The 26,263-nt window shown below is 39.7% G+C and overlaps 2 protein-coding genes across 2 annotated transcripts in view; one reads left to right on the top strand and one right to left on the bottom strand.

Annotated features, from left to right (window-relative positions):
• Positions 1–664: 664 nt before the first annotated feature.
• On the bottom strand, positions 665–7,225 carry LOC123838383 (small ribosomal subunit protein uS13-like). Its single transcript, XM_045867392.3, has 2 exons — positions 6,973–7,225; positions 665–1,155 (listed from the first exon to the last, which is right to left on the bottom strand). Exons 1-2 carry the CDS (start codon positions 7,223–7,225, stop codon positions 713–715), a joined length of 696 nt encoding a protein of 231 aa, XP_045723348.2. The 3' UTR covers positions 665–712.
• Positions 7,066–26,263, top strand: part of OLA1 (Obg like ATPase 1) — a 187,771-nt gene continuing 168,573 nt past the window's right edge. The window contains exons 1-3 of the mRNA XM_045868595.3: positions 7,066–7,242; positions 8,536–8,636; positions 23,065–23,208. Of these exons, the coding sequence (XP_045724551.1) occupies positions 8,536–8,636; positions 23,065–23,208 (245 nt within the window). The 5' untranslated portion in view covers positions 7,066–7,242. The remainder of the gene's footprint in view (positions 7,243–8,535; positions 8,637–23,064; positions 23,209–26,263) is intronic.

Below are 26,263 nucleotides of genomic sequence, written 5' to 3'. Positions count from 1 at the left end.
TACATGTAAAGTTTTGGATCCTAACACATTAACATAATTATCTGCTCTATAATATCCATGAAAGAGTTTCAAAAATGAAACCAATTTTTTTTTTTTACTAATCCTTAGGCTATTAAATGAAATTTATAATTTGCCTTTCTTTTTGTCCTTAGGATTCATATTCCTAGGAATAGATTTAGTCAAAGTCTTGTGTTCTAAAAAAAACTTAAAAATAGTTCTTTTGTGTGGGTCAATCACCAATTTGATAGACAGCTAAGTTCATTTGTTTTACAATAGTCATCGTGGTAGTCTGTCAGGCAGTGTCCTTTGTTTACTTTATAAGCATCATTAGAAAATGCTTTTCTTCAAGCTGTAATGAGAACTGAGGTTAAAAGACGGAAGAAATTAGAAGAAACACAGTTCTGGGGCCTCATCTTCCTACTTATATGCATCATTTAATAGTTCACAGTGATTTCAGAGCAATGCATCCAGGATTCCCTGAATAAACTGTTCCCTGGCAAAACATCTTAATCATTGCTTCAATTTAGATAATCCTGGTCATGTCATGAATACTGAAGCCTTAATGTTTCCAGGCTCTCGTTTGTCCTTGAATACCAAAGCTGCTTGTTATATTGAATATGTTCTCCAACACACACACATATACCCACGTTTCTTTCTCTCTTTCTTTTTTTAGGTGTATAAACTATTTTATTAACAGACAAGGCCTACAGATTTATTTCATCTTGGGCACACCCACGGTGCGGCCACGGCGCCCTGTGGTCTTGGTGTGGGGGCATCGGACACGAAGTCCCCAGAAGTGGCGCAGCCCTCTGTGGGCCGTAATCTTCTTCAGTCTCTCCACGTCTTCAGGAAGTTTGTTGTCCAGACCATTGGCCAGGACCTGGCTGCACTTTCCATCCTTCACGTCCTTTTGTCTGTTCAAAAACCAGTCTGGGATCTTACACTGGCGAGGATTCTGCATAATGGTGATCACACGTTCCACCTCATCCTCAGTGAGCTCTCCGGCCCTTTTGGTGAGATCCATGTCTGCTTTCCTCCACACCACATGAGCATATCTTCGCCCCACACCCTTAATTGCGGTGATGGCAAAGGCTATTTTCCGCCGCCCATCGATACTGGTGTTGAGTACTCGCAAAATGTGCTGGAACGGGGCGCCTGCGTGGCTCAGTTGTTAAGCGTCTGCCTTCGGCTCAGGTCATGATCCCAGGGTCCTGGGATCGAGCCCCGCATCCGGCTCCCTGCTCAGCGGGAAGCCTGCTTCTCCCTCTCCCGTTCCCCCTGCTCGTGTTCCCTCTCTCGCTGTCTCTTTCTCTGTCAAAATAAATGAATAAAATCTTTAAAAAAAACAAATAGAAAGTACAAGAACTCTGGAGTCAGTTGGAATTGGTTTTATATAGCCTAATAGTTACTAACAATGAGACTATAGTAAAATAACCTTTTATGGACTTGATGTTCTTGGCTGTAAAAGAGACCTACTTACAGAGTTAGTAAAATAGGTCCCAAATGTAAAGTGGCTCACGCAGTATCTGGCGCACAATAGTGGTTTAATAACCATTTCATTTTCTCAACCTAAAAAGCCCCTATATTATATATAAACAGAAGCAGTAAAAATCATTTGATCTTGAAGATGATTGTGAGTAGTGCTTCTTCGCTTGATACTTAGGTCATTCTAATACAGCTCTACATTAAAGGAGCAACAACCTGAGCTATTATTTATTGCTTCAGTTCGCCAGGAAACCAAAGCGTTAAGCAGGCTTTTTAGTTCTGTTAATTTATATAAAGGCACAGAGTAAAATAAAAAAAGTGGCTATCCCAATCAGAGGTTCTCCAATAGACCATCAGGATATCCCAAAGATAGTTTCTAGAGGAAGATTCCTCAATAATTTTCCAGAGTCACTCAAGAAAGCCTCCAAATTTCATCTCCCTCTTTGGGGATCTTTTACCCCACCTGTATTCTCATTCAGAGTAAAATGAAGCACAAGACTCTTAATTCTTCTTCTTTTTTTTTTTTTTAGATTTTATTTATTTATTTGACAGAGAGAGAGAGAGTACAAGCAAGGAGAACAGCAGAGGGAGAGGGAGCGGGAGAAGCAGACTCCCTGCCGAACAGGGAGCCCAAAGCTGCGGGGCTCGATCCCAGGACCCCGGGATCATGACCTGAGCCGAAGGCAGACGCTTAACCATCTGAGCCACCCAGGTGCCCCAAGACTTTTAATTCTAATTCTAAGTTTCAACTTGATAGTGAGACATCTGGTGGGAGCAATGCTTTTCTTAGCGTTGGTGCTCACTTTTTTCCCTCATTAAATAGTCATCTTTATCATTTACTAGCTAGAAAAGCAAGGGAAGAGAATGCTCTTCAACAGATTTGCTACTTCAACTGCAGCAAAAAGTACTTCTCCTAAATCAGTATAATAGCAACTTTCAAAGGGTTGCTCTTCTTTACAGAGCACATGTTCCAAGAGATTTTAATGTGTACTATATGGAAAAGTATGTACACATTTGATAATGCTGGGTTAAGGAGATTTAATAGGTCTCTTTACACAGAACTTCTCAGAACCTTAAATATACTAATGTATATTATCCATCTCCTGAAGGGGGATGTGGGATGCAGCACTTTTCTAAACTTACCTGATCCTAAATCCCTTGTTCCATAGAGCAGCTTGGAGGATCATTGTTCTACAGAACACACTCCAGGAAACAATGCCTTATAATTTAAAACTATAGGCAAGAGGAACATTGGATCACTGTGCCCCTAATAGACATTAATAGTTTTCAGGACAGTATAAGTTCTTCGCTTTGGCTACTGCAACCATTATTTGGCTGTAAGAAATCGAAACCCATTGCAAATCAGTTTGAACAGAAAACCAAAGTTCTTGGTGAAACAAAGGGTTATCTCATAGAGTCCTAGAAATATAGGGGCTTTAGGAGGACTAGACTGGAACTAGAAAGTTGGAATTTGTGATTAGAGGACTACATGGTTGATTACCCATTATCCCTTTTCCTGCCTGCCCTGTTTTCTTTTTCTTTCTTTCTTTTGAGGAGTTTTATCTGTACCTGTCAAGAAAGTGTCTGACATAGCCCTGATTCTGTGTTCTCCAAGCAGTCAATAGTATTTATTGCTATGTTCTAAGTCCCAACTTCTCAAGAGAAAGAGAATCTTGATTGCCCAGCTTGGGTCAGGTTTTCACCAAACCCTAGTCCAGTTGGCTGTAGCCAGAGGGTTCATGTGCTATATATGGGAAGACTTAGGCCTATCCCTCTGTTAGGGGGAGGAGAATGGATTTTTCTTAGAATGAGGGGGCTGTGGGACGGGTAGGCACCACCAAAGTAACATCAGTCATGGCTCCTCTCTAAGAATCATCTTAGAGGGGCACCTGGGTGGCTCAGTTGGCTAAGTGTCTGCCTTTGGCTTGGGTCCTGATCCTAGGGTCCTGGGATCGAGCCCCATGTCAGGGAGTCTGCTTCTCCCTCTTCCTCTCCCCCTCCCCCCAACTCGTGTGTGCTCTCTATCTCAAATGAATAAATAAGATCTTTAAAAACAATTATTGTAAGAATCATCTCAGAAAGAAGGGCAGCCTTGGTTGTAGGATTTTATATACTGATAATAGCATATTGATTTAGAATGTCCTTCATAGAACCTACTTGTGAATCTATTGTGAGTATTGTGTTAGGCATGATCACTATTCCTCAATATCTAATTCTTTCTACTTTACGGTATAAGGATTCCCTGCCCCTGAATCAGTACCCCAATCAGTTAGCTTTCTTTTAAATACTATGACAATTCCGTAATAGAGGACAGTGGTTTAAATATGGGTTTTGTTCACAGGTAACTTATGGTATAGTTTCAAAAATTCAAAATCATGCTCTGTTAAGTGGAAGACTGAAAATTGAAAATCTGTTTGTTTGCTGATGCCTCACAGTGTCTGTGTATTGCTCTTAATGGAACAGGGAAAGGGGATGATTAAGCACTGCTTGGTATATAATATCAGAAGTCCAGAAAGTAAGTGAAAATGAAAGTGGCTTATTTCAAATCTTCAAATTGTAATCAAAGTACTTAGGCATTCTATAGATTTTTACCATGTTCTTATATAGTTATTTGTGTAATTGCTTGCTTGTCTAAACTAAGAAGCTCCTTGAGGGTAAAGACCATATTTATTTTGTTCTTTACTGTTTCAGAGCCTAGAGCAGTGGCATGGAGTGGTCCTCAAGAAAATAATTTCATATGAATAACAACAAAAAGTGAAGAAAAGGATATTCTAAATATATGGGGACTGTTTTCTGGATGCTGGATATATGATAGCTTAATGTAGAGAGAAAAAATGTGGTACAGGTAACAGAAAATGCTATTTTGTAACTATACAGAGTACTTTAAAACGTGGAGATATAATTGACATATAACTAAGTTTAAGGTGTACAAAGTGTTGATTTGATACACAAATACATTGTAATATGATTACCCCTATTGCTAGCTAACACCTCACACAATTGTTTCTTTTTTGTGAGGAGAACATTTAAGACGTAGTCTTTTAGTAACTTTCAAGTATATAAAACGGTAGTGTTAACTATAATCACAAGGTTGTGCATTAGATCCCAGAACTTATCTTTTAACTGCAAGTTTGTACTCTTTGACCAAAACCTCCCTAATTCTCCCATCCCCCAGGGTACTTTTTTTTTTTTGCAAGTGGTTCCCTTCCCCTGTAAAGTTATTATCCTGTTTGTCTCACTGAGTCTTCATTGATCATATAGAATAGTAGATATCCTGCTGGATCTTTGGGAACTGCCTGCTTTAGTAGTAAAGGTCACTCATAGGGATGTTTCTACTCTATAACCTCTACCTACTTGGCTAAGGCTGATGGGGCCCTTGTTAGAACTTTACCTAAACTGGGCCAATCAGATTCCCTTTTTGTGACTATGTGACTGTGAGTTGGAAATGTAGTTCTGTTATCAGGTAACTTAGCAGTAGCAATTGGCCTCTCCTGAAACTCTGCCTAGCTCACTGAGATCTGTGTGACCTGTTTTGTCAAGGCACTTTAAAGGTGGTCAAAAGTGCAAGTAAGAAAGCTGTAACTGCAAATAGAGAAACAGGTAATTGACTCAAGGACTTGATAGTGTGAATTGAAGGGAATGGGTAGATCTGAGCGATATTGAGATTGAAGAAGTAGCTATATTTGGCCAAAAGACAGTGATAAGTTGAAGATGATTCTACTACTCTACGACTGGGGAACATTTTCAATTAGTATTGGAGTGGCTGGTTGCTGGGCAAAGTAGGCTCTCTGGGATTCTTCAGCTTTCTAAGTAATGGTTCCTCTCTGTTTCCACAAGCAGCAGTGTGAAAAGCAACTATAGAACCTCACTACTAAAACAGCAGTAAACGATTTAGGAATTACTCTGTCAGGACTAGTCATAAGTTTATATTGATGGTGGGTACAAAATATGGCCTAGTTAGCTTACTTCTGTTTCATAGCTAGAGTGTACCCAGATGACTCTTTTATAAGAGTGCATTGTTCTGGTAACAGGGGAGTTAGATTGAAAGAATATAAATAGTGCATGTTGATGAATGATATTAAACAAATAAAATCAAGTTGACTGTGCCTTTGAGAATTCCAAATTTACAGAAAAAGCTTTTTAACCTGCCTCAGTAGGTCATTCTCATAGGGCTAAGATAAACCTTAATGTAATTTTATTATAAATAATGGCTCAGTTGTTGCTTATAAGGAGTTATTAGAAAAAATTTTACTGAAAGGGAACGGATTTTTCAGTTAGATTGGGGTCTGAAATCTGGTTTCTGCCATTTACTAGTTGTGTGACATATCCAAATCACATTACCTTTCCCTTTATAGATTTTGTTCCCTCATCTATAAAATGGGGATAGCAACCAATTCATATTTTTTCTTTATTATGAACTAGCCTCTTTGTTTTATTTATTTTTTAGTAATCTCTACACCCAATATGGGAATCCAACTCACAACCCCGAGATCAAGAGTCACATGCTCTACCAACTGAGCCAGCCAGGTGCCCCATGAACTAGACTTCTTGAAAGAAGCATCTAGGGTCACAATTTTTGGGAAAGTATTACATTCTTGCAACACATGCTTGAAAGTTTATGGAAAGAATTCCTTTTATAGATGGAGCTCATGGTACAGGTAGGTGTGGGCGGGATGGGATGAAATCTTTTAATATTAACACTACCCTTTATTACTATTTATGAACCTTTCCTGTTGTGCCAGGTACTGTTGCTGCAAGCTTTACACATGGATCTCAATAGTCTCACTTCTATCTAAAAGGAAATTGAAGCCCAGAGAGGTACTTTATCCAGGATCACAAGAGTGGAATCCAGATGGGAACCTGTTTCCCAAATTCCAAAGGCCCTTGCTCATAACCATCCAGAGGAAAAGCGGGGAAGCTGGCTCTATTAAACGTGTTATGGGATCCAGTGCCGGTAAAACCCCTGAACCACAAAGTGATGAAGGAATCCTTAGATCATAAGCTTCCCTTGCCGCTCCCCCTCCCCGCCCCGCCTTTTTTTCCTTTAAGAAAGTTTATTTAACAGCTTTTGGATTGGCTGAAGAAAGTTACAGGGAAAGGACGGCGGGCTGGGGCCGTTGTCCCCGAGGGCCCGGTTTGCAGCCAGGAGGTCCGCAGGATTGGCGTGGCTGTTCGCCAGACCTCAGGAGATCCGTCTCCGGGGCGGGGGGGGGGAGGGTGCGGGGGGTGTTAGGCCGAGGGTGCTTCGAGATCCCGCGGGTGATCTGTGGGGCTGCAGGCCAACGAGAGAGCGCGTGCGGCAACGCGGGGCGCGCTCCAGGAGGGAAGCGGAGACGCTCCACGTGCGGAGAGGGCGGAAGACGGGAGCTCCCGGTGCTAGCGTGGGGGAGGGGGGGTACGTGTGTGTGTAAGTTGAGGAGGCAGTCAGACTGGCTCTGGCTCAGGCACCCCCTCCCGCCCGCCCCGGCGCCGCGTGACTCCTCCCACCCTGCTCCCGCCTCCTGGCTGGTCGGACCAATGGACGGGGCGGGCGGGAGCGAGGGGCGGGGCGGGGCGCGCGGTCTGCGCGCAGGTGCCGCCCGGCGCCCGGCCCGCCCGTTCCGCCGCCGCCACCACCACCGCCGCCGCCGTCGTGCGTGCTGCTCGGCGGAGGGGCCGGGCCTGTGCTTTCTCCTCCTTCCTCCCCGCCTCCCGTTGCCGGCAGGATCTGTCTCCCGCTGCCGCTGGGACCCCGTGTCATCGCCCTCCCCGAGCACGGTGAGTCCCTCCGGGAGCCCGCGGGCGCGCTCCCCGCCTAGTCTTCGGCGCCCCAGCCGGTGGCCCTGAGGCGGGTGTGAGGCCAAGGCCGGGTGGCCGGGATGGGCGAGGGCAGGGGGCGGCGAGGGGTGTGTGGATGAATGAGGCGCTCTTGGACTAGGCCGCGCGTTCTGAGAGCGGCCCACGCCTCACCCCGGCACGCTCTGGGGGAAGCCTTCTGCAGAGGCCGGGACGACCAGTGGCCCAATCCACCGAGTGAGATGTTGGGTGGAGGCCCGCTTTGGCAGGGCTGCCGGCCGCCCCACGGTAGGAGGCCAGGGGACAGGAGAGGCTCGGCTTGTGCTTCGGCGGCCTGGGCTTTGGCTGGGAACAGGTGTGAGTTAAGACCCCGAGAAGGGAGATCCCTGGTCCTAGGGGTCAGGGATCAAGACGCTGGACTATCACTTCATGAGCAGGGCCTCAGCGTGGCCGCTGGAGGCTCAGCAGGCGCCAGAAGACAGGGACAGTTTTAGTTCCCAGCTTATATCAGGTTAGCAGCCCTCGTGAGTTCAGCTTGCAGTAGTAAAGTGGTATTGATTCTGCAAGGAGGAACTTGGAGCCAGATAAGCAGGGACCTGGAAAGTTTCAATTTGTAAATAAAAAGAGTTAGTGGATTCATTTACAACTAGAAGGAACTGGAGGTAGATTCTGGACCGTGGAGTCGTACTTACGGTGCCAAAGGTGGAGGAGACTTGGTCGGAAAGACCCTGATACTGGTGTGTGTGTTCATCCGTGTGAAAATGGTGCTTGTGGGGAAAATGGGAAGGTTCCAGGTAAGAGGAATGGTTTGGGGGGAGGTGAGTTGGTTGCTGGTAGTACTAGAATGGATTCTCTTTGACTGTCTTATCTGTGCTCCTGCTTCTGAATGCTTTCATTCTCGTAACCATGTATCAGATTAAGAAAGAAAGTGTTTTGTGAACAGTATGGATGGAAGATTGGCAGCTAAATTTTAAGTTTATTTTTGTTTAAGTTTATTTTTGATTTATGGTGCCACATATTTTTAGATTAATCTTTCCAGGACTTCTTAGGAGTGACTGCCTTGACAGCTATCAGAATCAGATCTACTTCTAGAACTTTTTACATTTTTGTTGAAAAAGTGGATTTAGCTCCGTGTTGGTTTTGGATTGGTATATACAGTATGTTTTATTCTTAATTTGTTACCCAGTAGTGTATTTTGTGTGATGAAATGTGCTTTTGGTTAATGGGGAGTATAAAAAAATTTTGTTTATATGTATGTTTGTTTTGACATTTCAGATGCCCCCCAAAAAGGGAGGTGATGGAATTAAACCACCCCCAATCATTGGAAGATTTGGAACCTCCTTGAAAATTGGTATTGTTGGATTGCCAAATGTTGGGTAGGTGAACGTTGGGCTTTTCTCTTTTTCCTCTTGTAAATATTTTGGGTCTTGTTGTAGGAAAGGGAACTCATGTGGTAATTAAAACTTAAATTGAAGAAGAGAAGCTGGGAAGCTGGAATATTAATGTTGCAAAACAAGGTTTTCATTTGGATGTATTTTATTTTTGGTCTTCTACATGGATACTGTGTTGAAACTTGAATTACTTCTGTTGTTTTGCTAAACTAGAGAAAGAAGCAATGAGAATGGAAACATTAAGTTGAACCAGATCAGCTCTGTTTGCTTGAGATACTATTGGGAGACACTCAGTATTGAATTTAAGTGGAATTGAAGTGGTTTAAATTTGATTTATATGCTCGCTGGCTATGTAGGGTGCCTACCTATGCTGGCTATAATAGGATACTTTGGGAATTAGTTCTAAAAGCCCCAGTATAAAGTTGATTAGATTCTTGGGAGATCAGGGGTCAGATGGCTTAAGTTTTACTGGAGAAGAAAGTAACAATTTTGAGTTTAATACTGGAAGTTGCTAGATAAAAGGGTATCTGTTATCAAGTGGCTAAATCTGAAAGGTACCAGAGCAAAACTTTGAGTTTTGTAATGTTTAAAATTGAAATGAATCCTTTATTTGCAAATAAGGCAGTAGTGGGAAATACATGTAGAGCTTGTTATATAACCCACACATGTGCAGTTTAGATGTTTAGTCTACTTTTTTCATTATTTGTCCTTCTATTTTAATACCTTTTACTAACCTTAAAATATAAAATGTTTCAAAAGTGATTACGGTGTACTAATGGTAAGAGATCCAATATGGATTTATTAAGGCGAATGGATATATTTTGGCATGTGCTTTTCGATTGGTGGCAAGTAGGATAACTATGTTTTTTCATGTGTTCCTTGGAGTCCCTGTCCTAGAGATTTTGTAGTGAATGAGGCATGGGATGGCCAAGTATGGCAGTTCTTAAATTCTTGTGATGTAAAACGTGAGCAAGTGTGGCTGTCCTAATTTCAGTCTTTCCTGGAGCTGGAGAGGTTTGCATTTTGAAGGGGTTTCCTGCTGTGATATAGGCTGCTTGCAAAGTAAGACTAAATAGAGAGTGGAAATGTAAGCAAAACAAATAATTAAGTAAAGTACTGTAGGGTGTTGTCAATAAAATTGTAAGCAAGATATGATCATTATGTTGTGAGCTTTATTTCACTAGTAAGACAGTTTTTGGATATTAACATCTCTTATTTTAAAATCACTGTAGTCAGTGCAGCTGACTTTAAATGGGACTACTTTAAACTGAGACAACTTAAGAAGTGTTTCTTATATGAACATTTTGGCCATAGAACATAGTATAATCAGTGTATATGAAAACAACCAGAAAATATATTATCCAGTAAAAATGTGCTATTTATGCTTTATTTTTTTATTTTTATTTTTTTTAAAGGTTTCATTTATTTATTGGAGAGAGAGAATGAGAGAGAGAGAGCACAGGAGGGAGGAGGGTCAAAGGGAGAAGGAGACTCCCCACTGAGCAGTGAGCCCGATGTGGACTGGTCCTGGGACTCCAGGATCATGACCTGAGCCCAAGGCAGTCGCTTAACCAACTGGGCCACCCAGGTGCCCTCTGCTTTTAAATTAAATACCCATCCCATTATCCTCCCCCCCCCATTTTATTGAGGTATACTTTACAAATAGTAAAATTTTCTCGTTTTAATAATGTTCAGTTTGATTTTTGGCAGTTGTGTTTGTGAACACTCCTTTTTGTAGGGTGATCTTACATTACCTAACTGTATCAGATAGGGTTCTTTAGGGTTCTTTGTAAGATCCACAAGTTCTGGCTGTTTTAAACAGAAAAAAGAGAGTTATTGGAAGGATAGAATTGAAGGACAACCTGAACAGCAGACCTCGGGAAGGACAGGAACTGGGGTAATGCTGATAGAGATGCATCCTTATGGAGCTCAGCCATATGAACTGAGCGTTTCTTATCTCTTGCTACCTCTCAGTGATTCACATTATTGTGTAAAGAAGTCTGACTGGACATATCTACCTCTGGATAGGTCTACAAGAGATAGTTTGGGTACGGGGTGGTTCTTTAAAAGATGGCCTCCTGATCAAAATAAGGACATTTGGTACAGAAACCATCTAAAGAATGTCATGATTTTTGGAGAACTGGACAAATAAGATTTTCTTTTTAACATATATGAGGCTGATTACTTAAAGACTTAAAAGTAATGTTTATGGCTAATAATAGCTGATACTTATCAAACACTTATATATGACAGTTACTATTTTGAGTGCTTTATATGCATTATCTAATTTAATTAGCTCTTTAACACCCCCCACCCCCTCCAATTAGAATTTAAATTTCTTGAAGGCAAGGATTGTATTGTTCTTGTTTATTGTTATATTTCTAGCACTTAGAATTTTTTTTTTAAGATTTATTTATTTATTTGAGAGAGAAGCCAGCGGGAAGAGGGGCAGAGGGGGAGAATCCTCAAGCCAACTCTGCTGAGTGAGAACCCAACATGGGGCTCGATTCCAGGACCTTGAGATCATGACCTGAGCCAAAATCAAGAGTCAGATGCTTAACCCAGGTGCCCCCAGGTTCTCAGAACACTTAGAATTTTTAGGAATTTGTTAGGCACTCAGGAATTATTTATGAATGGGGTAGTTTTTTCCCCCTCGATGTAGTGTGTAGGCTTAATGATAAGGACGCATGTTTTAATGACTGCTTTTAATGAAGTCGAAACAATACCAAACCCAAGAATATGAAGATTTCGTTTCTAGATTTGTTTTGCCTTTTTTTTTTTTAAGATTTTATTTATTTATTTGAGAGAGAGAAAGCTAGAGAGATCACAGAGGGAGAGGGAGAAGCAGACTCACCATTGACTGAGCAGAGAACCCGATGTGGGGCTTGATCCCAGGACCCTGAGATCATGACCTGAGCTGAAGGCAGCCACTTAATTGACTGAGCCACCAAGGCACCCTACTTTTTTTTTTTTTTTTTTTTTTTTAACCTCAGTGACCCTTTATAAATTAGCTCCTCTTGGGTCAGTGTAGTATTGTGGTTGTGAGGCTTGGAGGCTTTGGGGAGAAACTTCCTTTTTAAAATTTTTTTAAAGATTTATTTATTTTAGAGAGAGAGGGAGAGAGAGAGTGCAAGCGAATGAGTGGGGGCAGAGGGAGAGAGAGAATCCAAGCAAACTTCCTCTTGAGCATGGAGTCCATCTTGGGACTTGATCCCAGGACCCTGAGATCATGACCTAAACGGAAATCAGGAGTCAGATGCTTAACTGACTGAGCCATCCAGGTGCCCCAGAAACTACCTTTTTTTAAAAGAACAGTTTTAGGTTCACAGCAGAAATAAGGGGAAGGCAGAGATTTTTTTTAAATTTCTTTTTTGTAATTTAAATTCAGTTAGCCAACATATAGTACATCATTAATTTCAAGATGTAGTGTTCAGTAATTCATCAGTTGCATGTAACACCCAGTGCTCATCACTTCATGTGCCCTCCTTAATGCCCATCAGCCTCCTTAATACCCCATCCCCCCCAGAGAGATTTCTTATGTATCCCCTGCCCTCACACATGCCCAGCCTTTCCCTATTGTCAACATTTTCCCACCAGAGTGTTACATTTGTTACAACTGAACCTGCATTGACACATCATTATCAGCCAAAGTCCGTAGAGTACAATCTTGGCATTGTACCTTCCATGGGTTTAGACAAATGCATATTGACATGTATCTACCATTATAGTATGATACAGAGTAATTTCACACTGCCGTAAAAATGCTCTGTGCTTTGCCTATTCACCTACCCTCCCCCAACCATTAATCTTCTCATTATCTCCATAATTTTGCCTTTTCTAGAATGTCATATAGTTGGAATCTTATAGTATGTAGTCTTTTCAGATTGGCTTCTTTCACTTAGTAATATGCATTAAAGTTTCCCCATGTTTTTTCATGGTTAAATAGCTTATTCTTTTTAGTGCTGAATAATATTCCATTTCTGGATATGCTGTAGTTTATCTATTCACCAACTGAAGGATATTTTGATTGCTTCCAAGTTTTGGCAGTTATGAATAAAACTGCTATAAATATCCATGTGCAGGTTTTTGTGCGGACATAAATTTTCAGCTCCTTTGGATAAATACCAAGGAGCACAGTTGCTGAATTATATGGTAAGAGTATGTTTAGTTTTATAAGAAACTTCTGAAGTGGTTGAATCATTTTACATTTTCACCAGCAGTCAATGAGAGTTTCCGTTGCTCCACATCCTCACCAGCATTTGGTGTTGTCAGTGTTCTGGATTTTGGCCATTCTAATAGGTGTGTAGTGGTATCCCATTATTATTTTAATTTGCATTTCCCTGATGACATATAATGTGAAGCATCTTTCATATGCTTATTTGCCATCTGTATATCTTCTTATTGAGGTATTTATTAAAATCTTTGGTCTTTTTTTAAAAATCAGGTTTTTTTTTTTTTAAGATTTTATTTATTTATTTGAGAGATTAACAAGAGGAGAGGGGGAAGAGGGAGAAGCAGGCTTCTTGCAGAGCAGGGAGCCCCACGTGGGGCTTAATCCCAGGACCCTGGGATCATGAACTGAGCTGAAGGCAGATGCGTAACCGACTGAGCTACCCAGGTGCCCCTGTTTGTTTACTTATTGTGGAGTTTTAAGAGTTCTTCATATATTTTGGATAACGATTCTTTATCAGATGTGTCTTTTGCAAATATTTTCTCCCAGTCTAGCTTGTCTTCTCATTTTCTTGACATTGTCTTTCGCAGAGCAGAGTTTTTAAATTTAGGGGCACATGGGTGGCTCAGTTGGTTATGCATCAGCTTTTGGCTTGGTTCATGATCTTGGGGTCCTGGGATCTAGCCCTGTGTCCGGCTCTGCGCTCAGCAGGTAGTCTGCTTGTGTCTCTCCTTCTACCCCTCCTGCCCCTGCTGTCCCTCTCTCTCTTAAATAAATGAATAAAATCTTAAAAAAAAAAAGTTTTTAATTTCAGTGAAGTCCAGCTTCTCTATTTATGGCTCATACCTTTAGTGTTGTATCTGCAAACTGAATCATCACCATACCCAAAGTCATCTATGTTTTCTTCTATCCTTTAGAAGTTTTGTAGTTTTGTGTTTTATATTTAGGTCTGTGATTCATTTTCAGTTAATTTTTGTGAAGGGTGTAAGATCCGTATCTAGATTTGTTTTTGTTTTTTGCATGTGGATGTCCAGTTGTTCCAGCACTGTTTCTTCAAAAGATTATCTTTGCTCCATTGTAATTGCCTTTGTTTGAGAAACTGTATTTTGATATTCCAGACTTTACTGTGTCTTGAGATAGCTCTTCTGGTTGCTGTCACTGCATGAGATGGGTTTGTCTAATGTTTTCTTTTGATTAAATTCAGGTTATGCATTTTGGGGTTCAGAAGTGACATGTACTTCTTAGTACATCATATCAGGAAGCACATGATGTTGATTTGTCCTATTACTAGTGATGTTAACTTTGATAAATTGTCTGAGGAGGTGTCTGACAAATTTCTTCCCTGAAAGGGTTACTGTATTTCCCATTTCAATGAATAAATATCTTGTGGGAGATACTTTGAAGTTCTGTAAATAGTATTTTCTCATATGTTTGCCCCTAGTATTGGCATGTATTAATGATTCTTGCTTGAAATAGTTATTGTAGGGGCGCCTGGGTGGCTCAGTTGGTTAAGCGACTGCCTTCGGCTCAGGTCATGATCCCGGAGTCCTGGGATCGAGTCCCACATCGGGTTCCCTGCTCGGCAGGGAGTCTGCTTCTCCCTCTGACCTTCCTCCCTCTCATGCTCTCTGTCTCTCATTCTCTCTCTCAAATAAATAAATAAAATCTTTAAAAAAAAAAAAAGAAATAGTTATTGTAGTGTTTATCAAAAGGTGATTTTAAAGATTCCTTTGTTGCTTTTACATTTATAGTAGGAACAGTTTATAAAAGGAATAATAGAAATTCTGTTTGCTTGAATTCTTTTGTAAAGAAGAGCTCCCCAGTCTGGGTGGCTCAGTCAGTTGGGCACCTGCCTTCGGCTCAGGTCATGATCCCGGGTCCTGGGATTGAGCCCCACTCTCCTGCTAAGCGGGGAGTCTGCTTCTCCCTCTCCCTTTGCCGCTCCCCCTGCTTGTGCTCTCTCTGTTAAATAAATAAAATCTTAAAGAAAAAAAAAGAAGAGCTCCCCATTTTTCATGTATTTGATTATAATTTGTTTATACCAGGATTGGATTCCTAGTTTATTCTGTTGGTTATAATCTATTACTATTATTACTTATTTTGTTGTTCAAATTGCCCATATTTGGCCATCGAGAACCTTCCTGTTCACTCATATTCCTTTTGTTAGGTTCTCTATATTTTGAGTACTTTCTACTTTTTTGTACCACAGTATGTTCCAGGCTATTTGTACTTTTCTCTGCTCCAGCCTTGGAATACACAAAATTTTGTGTATACATAGGTTTTCATCTCTTGTATACTTAGCAGTGAAACTTCTGCCTTGTATGGTGACCTTATGTTTAACTCTTTGAGGAACTGCATAACTGTTTTTCAAAGCAACTGTGCTATTTTATATTCCCACCAACAGTGTATGTGAGTTCCAGTTTCTCTACCTTCCCACCAATACTTGTTACTATCTTTTTTATTATAGCCAAGGTGTGAAGTATATCTTATTGTGGTTTTGAATTGCATTTCCTTGATGCCTAATAATATTGAGCATATTTTCATGTGGTTGTTATACATTCATTTTTTAAAGATTTTCACAGGGGGGAATTCCATGGACAGTTTTTCTTTTTGCATTTTGAAGTTACCTTCCATTTTCTTCTAGCTTTCCAATGAGAAAACTATTGTCATTCTTAATCTTGGTTTCTCTGTACATAATGTCTTGTTTTTTCCTTTAGTTGCTTTTAAAATTTTCTCTACTACTGGTGTTCAGCAATTTGATTATCGTGTGCTTTGGTGTGATTTTCCTTATGCTACTTTTGCTTGGTGTTTGTTGAGATTTTAGGTTTGTGAGTTTATGATATTCATTAAATTTGTAACATATTTGGCCAGTATTTCTTCAAATGCTCCCATCCCCTCTTCCCCTTCCTCTCCTTTTGGGACTCTTATTTTAAGTGGGTTAGTTATCTAGATAGTATTCCACTGAGGCTCTGGTTTTTTTCCTCCAATCTTTTTTTTTTCCACTATGCTTCATTTGGTAGTTTCTGTTGCTCTGTCTTCATGTTCCTTGATCTTTTTTTCTGCAGTGTCTAATCGGGAGCTAATCATATTCAGTGTGTTTTTCAATTTCATTTTATTTCAAATGTATTTTCCTACAATAGTTCTGTCTGCATAGTTTTCATATCTTTCATTTCACTCCTCATTGTCTTCATATTTCCCTTTATGTCCTTCAGAAAATTCTAAAAAAATTTGTAACATTTACTTTAGGGCCTTATCTGCTAATTCTGTTATCTCTATCATTACCTGATTTGTTTGTATTTATTGGCTTTTATCCTGATTTTGGTCTATATTTACCTTCTTTGCATGCCTTGTGGTTTTTGTGGGATTCCAGACATTGGATTTTATGTTGAGTGCTGCATTTTATAGTATTCCTTTAAAGAGTGTTCAACTATGTTCTGGCATTTAGTTATTTGTGTATCATTTTGATTATTTTGAGGTTTGCTATTATGTTTTCTTATGATGAATTCATAATAGTTTTTGCTCTGGTGTTACTTTAGCCCTCATATAAGATTCGACTTTTTTGAGAACTCTGCCCAAGTTCCCTTATATTGTATGATCTCTCTACTCTGGCTGGTAGGACTGTGAACTATTCCAAGCTCTGTGTGAGCCTGAGAATTGTTCACTCTCTTGCTTTTGAGTGGCCCCCCCCAACCCCGGCCTTTTGGAGACTGAATTAACTCATGTACAAATCATTACAAGTGCCATTCTACTTTTTTCCATGTTTTAGATGTTTGTTTTATAAATGGTTAATTTGGAATGCTGTGGGATTTGCATTGGCATCCTGACTTCCCAATACATATTGTAATTTTGCATAAGGTTTTAGATAAGACATCTTTTCGGTCAGGTTTACTTATTACAGTAAAACATGTAATTTCAAAATATTTAGGTCCTAAATGGAGAGAGGCATTCATTAAGTCTAGTCACTTTTTTCTTTTTAATGCTATCATTGCTGAAATAATATTTATGTAAGCCCATTCTTTCATAAGAAAAATTCTTACAATTTTGAATCTTTCTCCTATTTTGAAGCTTTTTAAAAAAATACTTTATTTATTTTATTTGACACAGAGAGAGAGCACAAGCAGGGGGAGCAGCAGGCAGAGGGAGAAGCAGGCTTCCCGCTGAGCAGGGAGCCAGATGTTGGGCTCGATCCCAGGACTCTGGGATCATGACTGAGCCGAAGGCAGACGCTTAACCCACTTAGCCACCCAGGTGCCCTCCTATTTTGAAGCTTTAATAATAACCTTAAGGGATCTAAATATGTCTGTGTTTGTATGTGTGTATGTGTGTAAAATTCTCACAAAAAGTCTTATGGGTTTTAACACTCTAGACATAGGCCAAAACTTTTAAATTCACAAGGCTTTCCTTTAATAGATTTGAATAGATTAAAATGTCTTAACTCGCCACTGAAGCCTATAGTAATAATCCTTAGAAATTTTTCCTTTTTCTTGTTCCTTATTTCATTTTACTTTTTTGTATTTATAACTCTTGGAAGGTACAAATGACTTAGACTTTATGAAATTTAAAATCCATGACCAAGATGAGATATTTTATATAAGTAGAGATTTGTCTTCCAAGTTTAGTTTGGCTGTACGTAAGACATTTTTCAGTCTAAGAGATAATGGGACTTTCTTTTGCTATCTTTTTCTCTATGTTTTAAGGGATAACTTTTTCCCTTTAGTATAAAACATTTTTGTTAAGGTAGACAGTCAAAAATACTATCTTAGTGATAGCCATAAATTTGAAAACAAGTCCATAAATCCTCTCTGGCCTTTTTATATTGTAATTAGTATGACTGTAATAATAACAATGAGCAATTTTTAAACTACAATATAAAAAAAAATTTTTGTCCCTACCAAAAAGGCGCAAGTGTTCTATATATGTTTGGATTAATTAACATATTTACATTTTACTTTAAGTACCTTTATTGTAATATTATTTTGTAATATTTTCGTTGTAGATATAAAATATTTTAGTTAAATTTTAGATAAATAAGGACTGATGGGTTATTCTGGCAACCAGTTTATTTTTTTGTGTGGAGGGAAGTAAAGGTACAGGGGAGTGGGCCAATTTATGTCACCATTTACTTAAGCACATTTTGTAGTTTTCCCTTTTGGGAGAAATATCCTCAGGTGAAAACTGGCCATGTTCTTGAGGTCTAAGACTCCCCTGGAGGCTTTGCTGGGTTCTCTGCCCTCCAGCATTAGCTTTCCATGAGTGTAACGCCTGGATTCTTGGCCTCCTTCCTCTGTCTTGAATGGGCAAATGTTCCCAGGGTCAAAGTGGTCACAGATCACTTCTTTGACATTTTTTTCCATTTCCAGATTTCTAGCCTCTTCAAATAGATGTTTTCGTATTGTGCATTTACATGGCTTTTCTAGTTCTGGGTAAGAGTTCTAGTATGCTGTGAGTGTGCATCTCACCCAGAAACAGAATTTCTGCCTTCTCCCAATTGACTTTTTGAAGAAATCTGGTTGTTTGTCTTATAGAATTTTCCAAAGTCTGAATTTTGTTGATTGCTTCTCTGTGGTGTCATTTAATATATTCTTCTTTCCTATTTCCTATAAAGTGGTGGTAATATCCAAAGGCTTGTTTAGATTAGTATCAGATAATTTTTGATCAGATAATTTTTATGTTAATACTTGAAAGATGTTGTATATACTTCTTTTCTTCTGTTAGGAGGCACTCTATTTCTTGTGTTTTTTTTTTTCTTTTTCTTTTTGCAGTATTAACTGTCATTGGTGATCATTACCCAGATCCATTAATTTCTTAGGGGTTGCAAAATGGTAGTATTCTAAATTTCTTATTCTTTCCTCATTTATTGGCTAGAATATGCCCGTAAGATAATCTCCTCTTAATCAAGTATTTGTTACTCTAAAAGTACAGTTCTTATAGGAAATAAGTGCTTTACTTAATCTTCAAAAGAATCAATCACCCTAGCATCCTTAAAAGGTGGCCAGAGAGGGCTTCTTTTGGTTTGGTTTTGTTGCGGATTATTGACAACTCGTGGATAAAAAGTTATTTGATTTGGGCGCCTGGGTGGCTCGGTTGTTAAGCGTCTGCCTTTGGCTCAGGTGATGATCCCAGGGTCCTGGGATCGAGTCCCACATCGGGCTCCCTGCTTGGCAGGAAGCCTGCTTCTCCCTCTCCCACTCCCCCTGCTTGTGTTCCTGCTCTCGCTCTCTCTCTCTCTGTCAAATAAATAAATAAAATCTTTAAAAAAAAAAAAGTTATTTGATTTGTTACAGTTATCATTAGCTGTTCTTATTGATGCCCAGATTGATCTATTTTTGGCTATTCAAGTTGGCTTTAGAGTCCTTTTTTTTTTTTTTTTAAAGATTTATTTATTTATTTGAGAGAACGAGAATTAGAGAGAGTACATGAGAGGGGGGAGGGTCAGAGGGAGAAGCAGGCTCCTCGCTGAGCAGGGAGCCTGACGTGGGACTCGATCCCGGGACTCCAGGATCATGACCCGAGCCGAAGGCAGTTGCTTAACCAACTGAGCCACCCAGGCGCCCTAGAGTCCTTTTGATAAGACTTTGTGATCTTTCATAGCTTCCTTCTTTTCTGTGGGAAAAATTGAGACTTATCTTCACATTTCTGGTCCCAGACCTAGAACTAGCCATTTCTCCAAGGAGTCCTGGTTATTTCTTTTTTATTCATTTATTTGAGAGAGAGAGAGAGAGAGAGAGAGATAGCGAGAGAGCATGAGCGGGAGGCAGGTAGAGGGAGAGGGAGAAGCTGGGCTGAATGCGGGGCTCCATCCCAGGACCCTGAGATCATGACCTGAGGCGAAGGCAGACGCTTAACTGACTGAGCCACCCAGGTGCCCAGTCCTGGTTATTTTTAAAGGACACGGTATTTAAAGATCATAATCTGAATGTGAGTTCTCTTTTTAAAAAATTATCTGCCTTATTATATATGTTAATTTTAAAAATTGTATTGAGCTTCAGAATCTTTTTGAAAGTAGGTGGACTAGAACTTTATAAATACACAGAAGAACTTTATAAATATACAGATTATTTTAAATTAAGTACTGTGACACTTAACAGGATTGAAATTAAAAGCTAGCTTTATAGAAAGCAGTGATTTCGGTGCACCTGACTGGCCTATTGGAAGAGCATGTGACTCTTGATCTCGGTGTTGTGAATTTGAGCCCTACATTGGGTATAGAGATTACTTTAAAATAAAACCTTAAAAAAAAAAAGAAAGTAGTGATTTCTTTTTAATTTTCATTCCTAGAATTCTGGGATTGTTACCAGACTCTGAGAGATTGCCAGTATAAATTCTACAATAGTCAATATTACTTAGTGAGTTGTTAGCTGAGTCAGGATGCAGCGTTGGTCCAAAACATGACTTTACATATGCAACACGTGAGATATTTTCAAAATACTGGTACTTACACCAGGTCTGGAAAGAGGCCTGGTAATGCACGTCTTTACGTTCTTAGCTAATTATGTTACAGGCAGGCATTTAAAAGCTACTGATTTGGCTAATGGTGCTCTAAGTAACCAGTAATGATTCTTGTGGCTATTTAGCAAGCGTTTCTTCTTTATTAAAAAATGTTTAGTCTGAATGTGATATAAGAATAATATTTAAAGACCTATAGGCAGGTACAAGTTAAACCTGTCTTGTTGCCGAAATATACTTCTCACCAGTAGTATTTAAATAAGCCTTGAGGGCGCCTGGGTGGCTCAGTTGGTTAAGCGACTGCCTTCCGCTCAGGTCATGATCCTGGAGTCCCGGGATCGAGTCCCATATCGGGCTCCCTGCTCGGCGGGGAGTCTGCTTCTCCCTCTGACCCTCCTCTCTCTCATGCTCTCTGTCTCTCACTCTCTCTCAAATAAATAAATAAAATCTTTAAAAAAAAAAAAAGCATTTGCTTTAAAAAAAAAAATAAATAAATAAATAAGCCTTGATTGTTGCCTTTTGTTCATAACTCTCTTTTAGTCTCAGAGTTTTTTGTTTTTGTTTTTTTTTTGTTTTTAAAGATTTTATTTATTTATTTGACAGAGAGAGATACAATGAGAGAGGGAACACAAGCAGAGGGATTGGGAGAGGGAGAAGCAGGCTTCCTGCCGAGCAGGGAGCCCGATGCGGGGCTCGATCCCAGGACCCTGGGACCATGACCCGAGCTGTAGGCAGACACCTAACGACTGAGCCACCCAGGCGCCCCATGCTTTTGTTTTTTTTTTAAAAGGGTTACTTCTTTGGTTAAAAGTTCAATCAGATGAGCTAATTGTAGTATCAATTTCTTCCTATAGGCTTAGGTCACATCTTTTTTTTTTATTATATATATATATATATATATATATATATATATATATATAGAAGATTTTATTATTTATTTGACAGAGGGAGATACAGTGAGAGAGGGAACACAAGCAGGGTGAGTGGGAGAGGGAGAAGCCGGCTTCCCACCGAGCAGGGAGCCCGACCCGGGGCTCGATCCCAGGACCCTGGGATCATGACCTGAGCCAAAGGCAGACGCTTAATGACTGAACCACCCGGACGCCCCAGTAATTTTCATTTTAAGTCCTCATGTATGCTACCGTCCTATTTCTGGAGCAAGAAAATTCACTATAGTGAATTCTCTGCTGTCCGTATTAGTGATGGAATTGGAAAATAGTATAGAATAGATCAACAAACCTTTAAAAATACCATTTTGTTTTGGATTTTGCTCTGATTTTTGACACTGTAATGATCATATTTTAGAAATGTAGCTGGGGTGCCTGGGTGGCTCAGTTGCTTAAGCATCCGACTCTTGATCCCAGCTCAGGTCTTGATCTCAGTGTTGTGAGTTCAAGCCCTGTATTGGGCTCCACACCTAGTGTGGAGTCTACTTAAAAAAAAAAAAAAGAAAAGAAATGTAGCTAGTGTTAATATGAGAGTTGGCATTCTCTGAGCATGTATTACCTGGTAAGAATCAGATAATTAGAACATTAGAGACAATTTATTATTATTTTAAATATTTTATTTATTTATTTATTTATTTGAGAGAGAGAGACCGAGATAGTGAGAGAGAGCACAAGTAGGGAGGAGAGAGGGACACCTGGGTGGCCCAGTCGGTTAAGCGTCTGTCTTCGGCTCAGGTCATGACCCCTGGGTCCTGGGATCGAGTCCTACATTGGGCTCCTTGCTCACCAGGGAGCCTTCTTCTCCCTCTGCCTACAGCTCCCCCTGCTTGTGCTCTTTCTCTCTCTCTGACAAATAAATAAAATCTTAAAAAAAAAAAAAAAAAGTAGGGAGGAGAGGAAGAAGCAGCCTCCCTGCTGAACAGGGAGCCAGACTCGGGGCTTGATCCCAGAACCCTGGGATCATGACCTGAGCTGAAGGCAGATACTTAACCAACTGAGCCACTCAGGTGCCTCGACAATTTATTATTAATAGATCTTATTTTTTTTTAAGATTTTATTTATTTATTTGACAGAGACAGAGATAGCGAGAGCAGGAACACAAGCAGGGGGAGTGGGAGAGAGAGAAACAGGCTTCCTGCCGGGCAGGGAGCCTGATGTGGGACTCAATCCCAGGACCCTGGGATCATGACCTGAGCCGAAGGCAGACGCTTAACGACTGAGCCAACCAGGCGCCTAATAGATCTTTTTCTTAATTTATTATATCTTGAAGAATTCACATTTTGATTTTTCATAATTCACAGTTCATAACTCTAGATTTAACAATGTATTATTAACAATTAGTAGGGGTCTGAGCTCCAGCTTCCCATTTCCTATTATATAATTGGCATCTGTTTCCCAATTTAGAATGCTTGGGCCATGATTGACCTAGCTAGATGCACACCTCTCTACATTTATGCTGGAGAAGATTATATTAGATATAGGTGAAGTGGTACTGGTACTACCAGGTACTTTAGGAATAAAATACTTTTTATAGTGTGTGAAACTAGTTATTACTTATAACAAAGATTCTTTGGGAAAGTGCTTTTCAAGTTTCAAATAGACTGAGATAGGAACATAAACTGATTATAAATCATGAGCTGCATTGTTGTAAATTTCATTCTTTTCTGTTGGTAAAAAAACCTCATTTCTGTTAGTAAATTTCATTCATTCCTGTTATTCTCCACCTTCCCTTCCCAGATTGGTTTTATAATTATCATGGATCTTATTTGAGCATTGACATGAAAATGAGGTTAAGTTTTTCTCAATGTTAACCCTAAGAATTGATTGAAATTGTTTTTGTTTATTTTAGGAAATCTACCTTCTTCAATGTATTAACCAATAGTCAGGCTTCAGCAGAAAACTTCCCATTCTGCACTATTGATCCTAATGAGAGCAGAGTACCTGTGCCAGATGAAAGGTTTGACTTTCTTTGCCAGTACCACAAACCAGCAAGGTAAGAAAATCTTTATGCCATTGTTTATTTGTTGACCCTATATAGACTGAGTAAAAATATGTAAGTAATATATTTAAAATCATATAGGGGGTGCCTGCCTGGCTCATTTGGTAGAAGATGTGTCTGCTGATCTCGAGGTTGTGAGTTTGAGCCCCATGTGTGGCGTAGTTTACTTAAAAGAAAAATACAGAAGTGTTTTTTTCTCCAACATGAATGTATTATGGGTGATTATAATGTAGAGAGCACAGAGAAAGGTGAGAAAGGATACATCTGGCTGTTAACATTGCAGTTATTTTTTGGGGGGGGAATATGAAGTAGAGGGAGTAAGTGGCCTGTATTTATGATTCCATTCATGTAAAATTATACATATACATGTATATTCATGGGAAAATGTATGAAACTGACGATTATCTTCCGGTAGTGGAATTTTAGGTGACTTTTACTTTCTTTTCATTTATTATTATTATTTTTTTGATTTTTACTTTCTTGTGTTGATATTGTTTGAAGTTTTTGTAACAAACGTATTATATATATCTTTAATTAGAAAAAATAAAATAATACAGGTTCAGGTTCATTGTAGGAAGTTCAGACAGTATGGAAATGTATAAAGAGCAGAGTAAAAATCACCTATACTTCTCCCTTGATATCACAGATATAAATACTTTGGAGGTATAACCTTCCATACTTTTCCCTGAAGGTATACACACATACTTACAAAAATAGAATATATTCTTACTTGGGATATTACTAATATTTTTCTAGATTAAAAAATACAGATTTAAATAATAATTTTTTTAAAAGATTATTTATTTATTTATTTATTAGAGAGTGAGCAGGAGAGAAACAGCATGAGAGGGGAGAGGGTCAGAGGGAGAAGCAGGCTCCCTGCTGAGCTGGGAGCCCGATGTGGGACTCGATTCCAGGACCCTGGGATCATGACCTGAGCTGAAGGCAGTCGCTTAACCAACTGAGCCACCCAGGCGCCCTAAATAATAATTTCTAATATAACTTTGTTTAATACTATATTATATGAATGTATAGTTTATTTCCCTATTACTGAGAATTTAGTTTGCCTTTAGTTTCTCACCATTTGAAATGTGCTGATAAATCCCAAGTTTCTGCCTCTATTCCTGAACTCTGCTGATCTACAGACATATCTAATTACCTTCTTTTTTTTTTTTTTTTTAAGATTTTATTTATTTGCGAGAGAGAGAATGAGAGACCGAGAGCATGAGAGGGAGGAGGGTCAGAGGGAGAAGCAGACTCCCTGCCGAGCAGGGAGCCCGATGCGGGACTCGATCCCGGGACTCCGGGATCATGACCTGAGCCGAAGGCAGTCGCTTAACCAACTGAGCCACCCAGGCGCCCCTCTAATTACCTTCTTGACATTGACACCTGGATGACTAAATAGGTGCCTCAGACTTGACATGTCCAAAATGGACCTCTTCATTTCACTCTGCCTTGTGCCAAATTTGTTCTTCAGGACTTTTATAATTCAATAAATAGCACTATTATTTCCTCAGTTGCTTAAGTCAAAGTCCAAGATTTATCCTTGGTTCCTCTCTTTCCTCACCCCTACATCCAATCTATCAACAATTCTTAAGAGTTCTTTTTTTTTTTTTCTTAAAGATTTTATTTATTTGTCAGAGAGAGAGAAAGAGAGCACAAGCAGGGGGAGTGGCAGGCAGAGGGAGAAGCAGGCTCCCTGCTGAGCAAGGAGCCTGATGCGGGACTTGATCCCAGGACTCTGGGATCATGACCTGAGCCAAATGCAGATGCTTTCATCCATTAGTTTGAGCATCCACTGATTTTTTTTAATGAATTAATTATTACAGTGATGATTGCCACATGGTGATTTTATAATTCCCTCATTTCTTCTTACTATTTGTTGGCCGCCTACTGTAAGGAAGAGCTTTCTTGTCTTCATTTATTCACTCATGTATTCATTCATGGAAGGGTTACTCAATTGGTTACAATATGTCAGTGATTGGACATGGTTCAAATTATATTCCTGAAATTGGCTCTTCAAACTGGCTTCTGTTTTCTTTTGGAAACCTTTTTTATTTTTAAATAATTTCAAATTTCTATAAAAGATGCAAAATTCCCCACAGAATGCTTGTGTACCCTTCACCCAAATTTCTTTGAACCTTTGAGAATGAGTTGCAGACATGATGGCACACTGCACTTAAATTCTTAAATTTGTATTTACTAAATACAGACATATTTGCTCCCCCTTTTTTAAGATTTTATTTATTTGAGAGAGTGAGAGAGAGTGCATGAGCACGGGGAGGGGCAGAGGGAGAGGGAGAAGAGGGAGCTTCTCAGTGGGGAGCCCGATGCAGGGCCCAGGACCCTGGGCTCATGATCTGAGCTGGAACCAAAAGTCAGACCCTTAACTGACTGAACCACCCAGGTGCCCCCAGACATTCTCTTACGTTACCACAGTAAACCACCAAAATCAGTACATTAACACTGATCCAGTGTTACCATCTAATTCATAGATTCCATTTGGTTTTCTCCAGTTGTCCCATTAATGTGCTTATTTGTTCAGTTCCTTTATATGTCGCCAATCTCTTGACGCCTTTGTCTTGTTGGCTGATTTGGACACTGCTGGTTTGGTCCTTGGTCCTCTCCTGCCGAGATGCCTTGTACAGGCCCCAGCTGCTATTGTGCTATCTTTTCTCCCCACTCCTACTCTTTAGATGTGGGCCCTTGTCACTGCTAGACTGTGTGGTCATGTGACATTGCTGAAATTTTCAGAGACCTCAAGAGAACAACAACAATCATAAAGCTCTTAGACTTCAAATTTGTTGAAATTTTAGGCAGTGAGGGAATTAATTTCTCAAAATTTCCCTTTTCCTTTGCTAGTAAACATTGATTAGATGCTTTTGTGGAAATAAAAATATTGAATGGGAACCCATATTCATTTTTTCTATAACAATTTTGGCCTCTTTGTGGTTAAGCAAATAAAAAAAATTGACAGTAATTTATAGTACAGTTGACCCTTGAACAGCATGGGTTTGAACTGTGCAGTCCCCTTATACACACATTTTTT

The sequence above is a fragment of the Mirounga angustirostris genome, unplaced genomic scaffold, assembly GCF_029215605.1.
Source record: "Mirounga angustirostris isolate CCGP_5_RB_7025 unplaced genomic scaffold, mMirAng1.0.hap1 SCAF_3, whole genome shotgun sequence".
Classification (NCBI taxonomy): Eukaryota; Metazoa; Chordata; class Mammalia; order Carnivora; family Phocidae; genus Mirounga; species Mirounga angustirostris.
This window is presented reverse-complemented; position numbering and strand designations above follow the sequence as displayed.

What these genes read in the sequence shown, in the direction of transcription:
- LOC123838383 (XM_045867392.3), bottom strand. Translation starts at nt 7,225, where the DNA reads ATGACACGGGGTCCCAGCGGCAGCGGGAGACAGATCCTGCCGGCAACG. An exon ending in AGCCAGGAGGCGGGAGCAGG is followed by an intron (nt 1,156 to 6,972) that starts GTGGGAGGAGTC and finishes TGAGCCACGCAG; the next exon opens with GCGCCCCGTTCCAGCACATT.